The sequence below is a fragment of the Haliotis rubra genome, unplaced genomic scaffold (assembly GCF_003918875.1).
Source record: "Haliotis rubra isolate DU_JTF1 unplaced genomic scaffold, ASM391887v1 Scf12, whole genome shotgun sequence".
In the NCBI taxonomy this organism is placed as follows: Eukaryota; Metazoa; Mollusca; class Gastropoda; order Lepetellida; family Haliotidae; genus Haliotis; species Haliotis rubra.
In genome coordinates, this window is record NW_025765114.1 from 392468 (window position 1) to 401403 (window position 8936).

The 8936-nt window shown below is 38.4% G+C and overlaps 1 protein-coding gene and 1 pseudogene across 1 annotated transcript; both read right to left on the minus strand.

Moving 5' to 3' along the window:
- LOC124263145 lies at positions 1-120 on the minus strand (annotated as a pseudogene).
- A 5-nt stretch (positions 121-125) lies between these two features.
- LOC124262973 (FMRFamide receptor-like) lies at positions 126-3723 on the minus strand. The gene has a single exon (XM_046697593.1). The coding sequence runs from the start codon at positions 3341-3343 to the stop codon at positions 2051-2053; it is 1293 nt and encodes a 430-aa protein (XP_046553549.1). The 5' UTR covers positions 3344-3723; the 3' UTR covers positions 126-2050.
- Between the last annotated feature and the right edge of the window lie 5213 nt (positions 3724-8936).

The window sequence follows — 8936 nt, forward strand, 5'->3', positions numbered from 1 at the left end:
CCCATTTGCATCCTTCACAACACTCTAGCTATCTAGCATATTTTGGTTTGGTAGACTGTCAGTTTTACCTGAAGTCATGGCGATGCATACTATAGAAATGATCCCTAAAAGTATGATCTTTTCAAGCTTATCAGGCAAGATTTTATGACAATATTCATGCTTTATCTTAACTTTTCAGAACAGTGTTTCTAACCACCTGATTTTAGCATATTTAAAACAAATCAGATTTTATGACAAAATGTAGATTTTTATCTCAAAAGTCCGTTTTTACCCTTGGATTTGGTATTTGACTGAGATATGAATAAATCCACACCATTCATAATCATTGTGTTCATTAACGTGAAGTTAAATACATGACAGCTGCAACATTGCTGATGCAGCATTGACCAATATTTACTCACTCACACAAAAACTACGACTTACAGCCATTGTGCCCAGGCCCGCAAGCAGTGACAAAACCCGCGTAGCGTGCGGATGACATGTTAATACGAATGCTCGACTTGCCCTTGCACTTGTGCCTTTGCCTCTCACTCTGTTATAATTGAAAAAGTTTGCTTGTCTCTTGTTCCATTAAGAAGTTAGATACGTGACTTTTGTTTTTTCACTCCGGAATTTATATTTGTCTTTGTAGATATATGTTTTATGATTTGAGTGTCCATATTATGAACTTTAGCAAAAAGTGTTATGTGGGTATTACTTTAAAACCCTTAAACTGTTGTTGCGCTTCTTGCATCCGATCATTGTCCACCCCATGCATCAATAACAATAGCAAAAATGAACTATTTGGTTAAATATGTTGCTCAACATAATTTAATAGTAACTGTTGTGAAACATTTCATACTTTTCATGATACCGACAAAGACATCAGACAAAGACATGTGCGGGAACGTGCACAGAACAAGAATGTTCCACCAAAAGGGGCCCCATAACAGTCTACCAAGTCACAAATTAGGACTTGAATGCAGGCAAAACTTAACGACTGATACTATAATTATTTTCATATTTACTGTCGTACTCGTAAACTAATACATGGCACAAAAGACAAGGTGAAAGTTTTCAATAAGTGTACACATATCACACTACACTGTCTTAACTGAAACAATATACACGCCAACACATATTGCCTGTTTAAATCCATTGTTAAACAGAATGCCGTGTTTGCGCTATTGTACGAAAAACAGTTCTGCAGTAAACTCAACTTCAGTGACGTTTAAGAATGGCGTAAGAAGACTTTTAGGGCATAAAAACACAAGGAACGATTTACGAAAAAATTGTATTTTTCTTTCGTATTCCTTTATAATGTTGCTAGTTATGCAATCAAGTGTAATACCTCGAACCGAGAAACAAAAGTATGACAAAGGTTTGTCATGCAATTATTTATTTAATACAAAAGCTACTAAAAGGAGCCACAAACTTGTTGGCAGTATTAGATGACGGGTAGGCCCCAGAATCATAACATAACGTCCCTCAGTAGGGTTTCGTTAGGCAGTTACTCTAGAGTGCTGACAGACATTCTGCCACGAAAGACAGAGAGAAATTGTGTACAGGTTTGTTATTTTCAGTTAGTTTCAGTTGGAACTATTGTCTGTTGTTCCTGTCCATCTAACACAATAATGATCCCCTGGCGAAAAACACATTCCACGAAGACATGCAATGTTTAGTTAATATCTGTGAGTGATTAGAACAGGTTTTCAGCCCAGAGAATTAAAGAATAAGAATTAATGTTCAGACCTCTACGCGCTTGTTTCGGGGATGGTAAATATCTTGCATAGGCAACATCCACCATGTATTTAGCTCACTAAGGTTTGTAAAATATAACGTTAACTCCTTGTGATACTTACCATTCCAAAACACAACTCGCATGACAACCTATTTATCTGTTGGCTGAAGAAAGGAAACTGACAACAATGGACTTTCCTAATCACGACATGCTACTTTAACATCTTTTAAGCACACATTGAATCGTCCATTATTTAAACTAAGAACATTCGTTGTTCACGTTAAAGTAACGTTCAGCCTTCAGTGCACATTTCACGCACATAAAATGTATTTAGAGTCGAGTCTTCGTGACTCTCCTACCACAGTTGAGGGGACTACATTCAACCTTGTGATTCAACAAAAGTTCCCGCGTATTTCTACCAAACGGTGTTGTATTTGTGTCTTCTGTCACCGACGTCCATGACGGTGACGGGTCTTTATGACATATCAGCTGAAGTACTTGTTGTCGAAACTTTTGTCCTGTGGCACAATATAGAAAGAAATTTATGGAATGGTTAACATACATTAACAATTCTGTAACTGTCTTTGCAAGATTGAATTGAACAGTTTCATGCATATCATTGTTATCTCTGCGGAATGCGAGAACAATCATTGAAACGTTCATGGGTAACGTGGTGATGAGGAAGTTGAAGGAGACTGTAAGCAACATAACGGTCAGTTTGGTACTTCCCTCTCCTGGTTGTTTCTTCCCTCCTTCAAGCTTCCTTCTTTCCGTCATGCTCCTCATCCGCTCTCGACTGCCTCGCGCATTGAGAACTTGTCGAATAATCAGAATATTCAATACCAGGATGGTAACAAACGGCAGAAATGAGTAAATTATTCCGTCCACCCATGGCCATACCTCATCCACCAACACAGTGTGGTTGTCTACTGCATCACAATTAGCAATGTTCTTTCCATCCACTGGTGTCTCTATTAATTCAACTGTCCATAAAAAGTGTAAATTTATGGCAAACATGAGGCATATAAGAACAAAAATTACCCAGCGTGCGCGGGGAACGTTGCACATTTCAGTTGCCTTAAATGGATAGCATACAACGATAAAGCGCTCCACCGTTACTGCCATGATGAGCCATACTGAAGTGTCGCTGGACACGTAGCCCAAAATAACTGTAAGTTTGCACAGCCAGTTAGCCTGTACCTGGATATCCACACCAGTCAGTTCCCCAATCCACAACCTCAACAACCCAATGTACAGCACTAAAGAATCTGCTATGGCAAGGGAAGCAAGGTAAAAATAAGTGGACACTTTTAACATTGGTCGACGACGTAACACAACGAAAGAAAACAAGTTGCCAAATGTTCCAATAATAATAAGAATGGGTGGCACATATAACAACAGCAACTTGTTTATTCTGTACTCCTGATACTGCATGACAGGCTCCTCGAAGCTTGTAACATACATATTGTCGCCGTTTAGAAGCCGTTCGAGCTCGTACTCTCCGTCAATGCCTGCTTGTTCAAACAGCATCTGTCGATCTGCCGGAGAGAGCTGCTGTATTATGCTTAATACGGCAGTCAGGTTAAAGGCGTCTGCTCCCGCGCTGTTATCGACTTGCATCATGCTGAAACATACAGAAAAAGTGTTAATCGGTTTAGAAGTTTAGATTGGTTAAACAGAATATTAGCATCATCCTATGCCACATCAAGAGTCATGCTGGAACTGATATTTGTGTGGAATTTCCATTCACCATATTCTGCAACCGAGGTATATAGATTCCACTTTGACACATTTTGCGACAAAATACATGTTTCTTTATATTGAATTGCTCATGGTTTCCAATTATCCTGCAGAGAGAGTTTGCACGTAATGAAGTCATACACGACACTTAGTGCGCTTGGACAGTTTGATTTATATATCTAGGGACTGAATTCCCTTATGGCATATATTCCGAATAATTTATTTACAGTGGGTTAGTAGAACCTAAAGCTTACATGCAACGCAAAACAACTTTGCAGATTCTGATACCTTTCGGTATGGACTTACAGAAACAAATTATCAAAAATGCAATTCAACTTATAAAGTTGAAAAATAACGCGATGAAAAAACCCCGCGAAATCGGAGTTCAAACGATTCACTAAAATCACCCCAGCTGGGGTGAAATGTGGTTTCAACAGCTGTGCTGCGCTGCGCTCATAGCGCATGCGCAGTGAATAGGTTCGTGAAGCTTGAAGCGGGATGCCCGGATTATAAGGTCGTGAGCAGGAGTAGCCTAATCTTGGTTGTGTACACAAACAACAAATAGTAAATAATCTACTCGTTACTTAAAAGAACCTTGTTCGACATTTCAACACAGAAAAACTTCGCTGGCGGATGAGTACTCGGAGTGGGCTTTGATGTGAGCTATTTTTCTAGTGTTTTGACTTTTGTTGATATTTCACAGGCGCGAGTTTTTTATATGTTATGACAGTAGATTACCGATTTAACTGTTTATATAATTTCATTTGACTATTTCACCACACGTTCTTCTTACCGAGTCTCTTTCTAAGTTCGATACTTAACAGCAACGTCATTATTTAGCATTGTCCGAATTTCTAACTGTGATATAGATATGTCGTTGTCACAGACAAAACTCAATGTCTGCTTTATTGACACCTATGTGTCTGCCTGCCAGTCTGCTAATGACAATATGCAATACACAACTTCGATCACATGCAATTTGAACTTAACACCTAACAGGCTATACACCATGAACAAAATACTCGTGCACCTAAGTTCTGTCTCTGTCACATTAGGTTATTACACAGACAGGCAGGTGTCATACTTGTACACATGACATGTTATGATGTTTGTTGATTGCAAAATGTTATACACAAATGTATATTTACAAAATCCATCCTGGTTCCCGGGCCTCTCATTAGTTAATATAGAGCTCTATATTAACTAATGAGAGGCCCGGGAACCAGGATGTTACAAAATCCACATCTCTATACACACACAAAGAGCCCTGAGTGTATAGGCAAATAAACCAGCCAATGAAAGACTTCGTTACACTTATAGTCCGATTGGCTCAAAAGCGGACCGATGAATTGCAATCTAACTAAAAAACTAATAAACATATAATACTCAATGAAACGCTCATCATAATCAAAACATCAGACCAACTCTGTGATTTTGTTTCAAAATGTATGCCCTAAAAATATGAAAAATTGTTTAACAAACTATCATTAAACTTTTGACACAGTTCACTATTTGTTACGAGGGAGGAGTACAAAGAGAGGATCAGCTAGTTGTACGTGAAGCACGTGCACAAGTGCCGACACAGTTATGGATTCATTTATCTGTGCTGTGCCGTCTCCATCCTTTGTCGCACACCTGGCTGTTCCTCTCTTCGCATTCCTCCTTCGTAACAAATAGTGAACTGTGTAAATATTTATCACAGACTTGGTCTGATGTTTTGATTATGGTCAGCGATTCAATGAGTTTTATATGCTTATTAGTTTTCGAGTTAGATTGCAATTCATCGGTCCGCTTTTGAGCCAAACGGACTATAAACGCTCTAACTGGGTTCGGTATCCCGGTATTCCTTCGTTTCGAGGGAAGTAAACCCAAGTACAAAAAATTGCACTTTTGATTTGCGATTTTGTACGCTTATAATTTTGTTTATTTGTTTTGTTTCATAACCAGCAATGTATATTATATGTCATGAATAAATGATAACTGTGTTTTAATTATGTTTAATTTTTTTTTTTGCATCTTAGCTATAAATGCAAATTCTCACAAAACATAACGTTTGGTTGACAACATAAGTGTTTTCACAATCATCCATGCCGGGAATCGAACAATGGTTTTGATCCGACGATTTTTCCAACCGGGGCCCCATTTCACAAAGCGACCGTAGCGCTAAGGTCGTACAGTACAACCAGAAATTATTGAGAATTTAAAGATTGTAATTTTTTTTTTTTTTTCACTCATTACTCACGTATTAAATGTGAATATTAGCAGAACATAACTCCAGATTCAAAGACAGGTGAACAGTTAGTATTTTGTCAAGTCACCATGGGCAGCAATGCAGGCTTAAATGCGGAGGGGCATACTACTGATCAAAGAAGTTAGAAAGTCGTGGTCCATGCTGTCCCAATATCGGACCACCTCTTCTTTCATTTCAGCAATATTTGTCAGATTTTTCTTATTGACACTTTCCTTCATAAGTCCCCAAACATTTTCTATTGGATTTAGGTCAGGGCTATAGCTTGGCCAATCTAATAATGTCATATTTTGGGTCGGAACCAGACCTGTGAATTCTTTGAACGATGTTTTGGGTCGTTGTCTTGCTGGAAAATCCAAACATTTCGATAGAACACGTGAGCAGATGGAAGTAAATGTCCCTCGAGAATATCACTCACTGTTCATATTCCCTTCAAATACACAGAGGGGCGTTGCCCCTAACGCATATATGCCACCCAACACGTTAAAGTTCGGACTGTACTTTGGGCGCTGATACAAAGGTTTTCAATTCGTTTGGTCCAGAATGTCAGTGTATTAGGAAACAGCCACACAGAACTTTCATCTGAGAAAATCACATTGTCCCAGTTAAAATTTCTATGCTGTAAGCACCAGTTCAACCTTCGCTCCTTTTGTTTAGGTTTCATGATTGGTGATGGAATTCCTCGACTTTTCTGCCAACCCATTGCATGCAGCTCAGTTCTAATTGTCTCCTTACAGACAGCCACAGTTCCTCTATCAATCATATCCAGCCTTAAGTTTTCTAAACTCCTTCGTTTGTTTTTAGAAACAAGAATACCAAGCCACCTCCTGTCACCGACAGTCAATTTTCTGGGCCTACCTGCGCCTCCCTGGTGCTCAATGCTATATCCATTTGCAATATTTTTCAAAACACGATAAACGGTGGACAAAGGGATGCCTGTTCTACTTGAACTCACTTTAGCTCATCTGATGTCCTTGTTATAATACTCTAAAATCAACTTCCTCTTCTCTAAATCATCCATACTGAGGATCACTGAAAATGTCGTCTGCTAGCAAGTAAACAAAGGGGGATAACTCTTCACAAACTAATCAAAAAGGATAAACGGAGTTGTCTCTCTTGAATGAAACCAAGCACTTGATAGCTGGTCAAGGTTGTTTATACTAGAAATCCAATTAAACATATCCCTAAAATTCTCAAAAATTTCTGGTCATACTATAACTCTCATACTTTAACATAGACGACAGTCGTAGCGTTACGATCGCTTTGTGAAACGGGGCCCAGGCTACTCAATGCACCGAATCAATGTTCAACTGATACCCATTATTGAATCGCCCTTCGGTCTGGATGTGTCAACATATTTTGATTTGTTTCCCATACCAAATAGCTCTGTAATGAAACGATAGAGCACACCAGTTATATGAATCCTTCCTGTCCCATTACAACTGCGACCCTTATTCAAAGCTGTCTGAAGTGCCAGGCATACGTATTACAATTTCCATGCTAGGCATAGATATGAGAATATCCAATTAAAGGTAATGTCTCAAACATGGCTGAAAAAGTGAAACTCCGAATGTGTTTTTCCATAATGAATCTTCAAAGAGGATCTCAAATGGCATTTAAGAAAACCAGATATGAACTACTGTGTTCAGGGGGTTCGGTATAATTTTCGGAATAAAAATATTGAAATACGAAAAAGTACATTCATAAATTTGGGTCTAGATTTAGTGACTTAATTATTATGAAAATTAAAACACAAAATATAAACAAACTTTCCGTATGATATAGCACCGAAATGTATGATTTGCCCATGGTTGCCAATGACACATTGTTTACCACGCAGCTGTTTGGGAGGTTTGGAGTAAAATCCCGAATATATATCCCACAAGTATTGGTCTTGTAAAGATAGGAAAAGGTGGAAAATGGATGACAGTGAAATACGAGTAATACATAATAGTTCATGTGTGTAGTGTGTGTTGTTCAATACTTATTCACAGTATGTTAATTATTTAACCCTATTTCGTTGATAATTGGTTTTTCTTATTGTGAAATTCCTTTTTACACAAATTTCAAATGCCTCAGCAAGTGTATTTTACTGTTTGATGAATACTTGTATTATATCCAAAAGGCATAGATTAAAATCCCTTGTCTCTCGTCCTACTCAATTTTGGATTTAAGAATGAGAAAGAAACTTGTTTTTGCACGTTATCTACTTTTAAAACTAAGTTACGTGGATGTTAGTCGCAAAAAGGGTACACTTTCATGTTAACTGCAATAGCTATTAGTTAAACAAACTAAGGGAAAGGTTCCCATAGTTTGTAACTAAAGTCTACTCTCCCATAGTCATGTGTACGCTCTCATAGTAAGCCGAGCTGTCTCTGTTCCATAGTATGCAACGTTCTCATGTTACCAAAACTGATCGCAGACATACAGCAGATGGAGACAGCATGACGTCATTAAGTAACCAGCTTTTGGTTGGTTGAAAATGGAATCTAACCGTTTTCAACAATTCCTCATTCAGTTGGTTGTTAAACGCAAACATTATGACAGTGGTTTGGAAAAATAACATATCAATAAGAACACAAATAACTTTTTTTTTAATTAAAAATTTAAGAGACAGTCACACCATCTTTCAAAACTAGTTGAAGATCTCGCGGGAAAGAAGTTCCATCTTGGACTACAGTGGCATGTTCAGTGGCGGGTTCAGTGGCGGATGGAGGGGCGGAGACCGAGAACGTGGGCGACGATGTCGTGGATGTGGCTGTAGCTGCAGCTGTGACAGATGGGCGTTTCCTCTGTATTATGTCATCAACCCGGGCCTCCATCTCAGATGATGTTCTCTGCGTTAGGAAAACGTGAACATTATTCACAGAAGCATATCATGATCTTATATTAAGGACCTTCTGGTAAATATAATATAGGCAAAGCCTACTATCTGAAATTTAGGCGACAGTTTGAATAAAATAATCTTAGGCAGACGAATTGCTGTTTACAAATCGATATGCACAAGGACGTGGCCCAAAAAGTTGAAATGTGGAACATTTGTGCCGACAAATTATATTTAAAGTAGTTACATTATATTTCGCCCAAAAAACTATTGATGTAAAACGTCTTTTGGGGGCGAGTTTATGATAAAGAATAACTGTATACACACCTTGTAACTCCTAATGGCTACAGATTTATGCCCCGTCCTCTCTGCAATAAGCTGTTCGTCTACATCGGCGTCGTAGA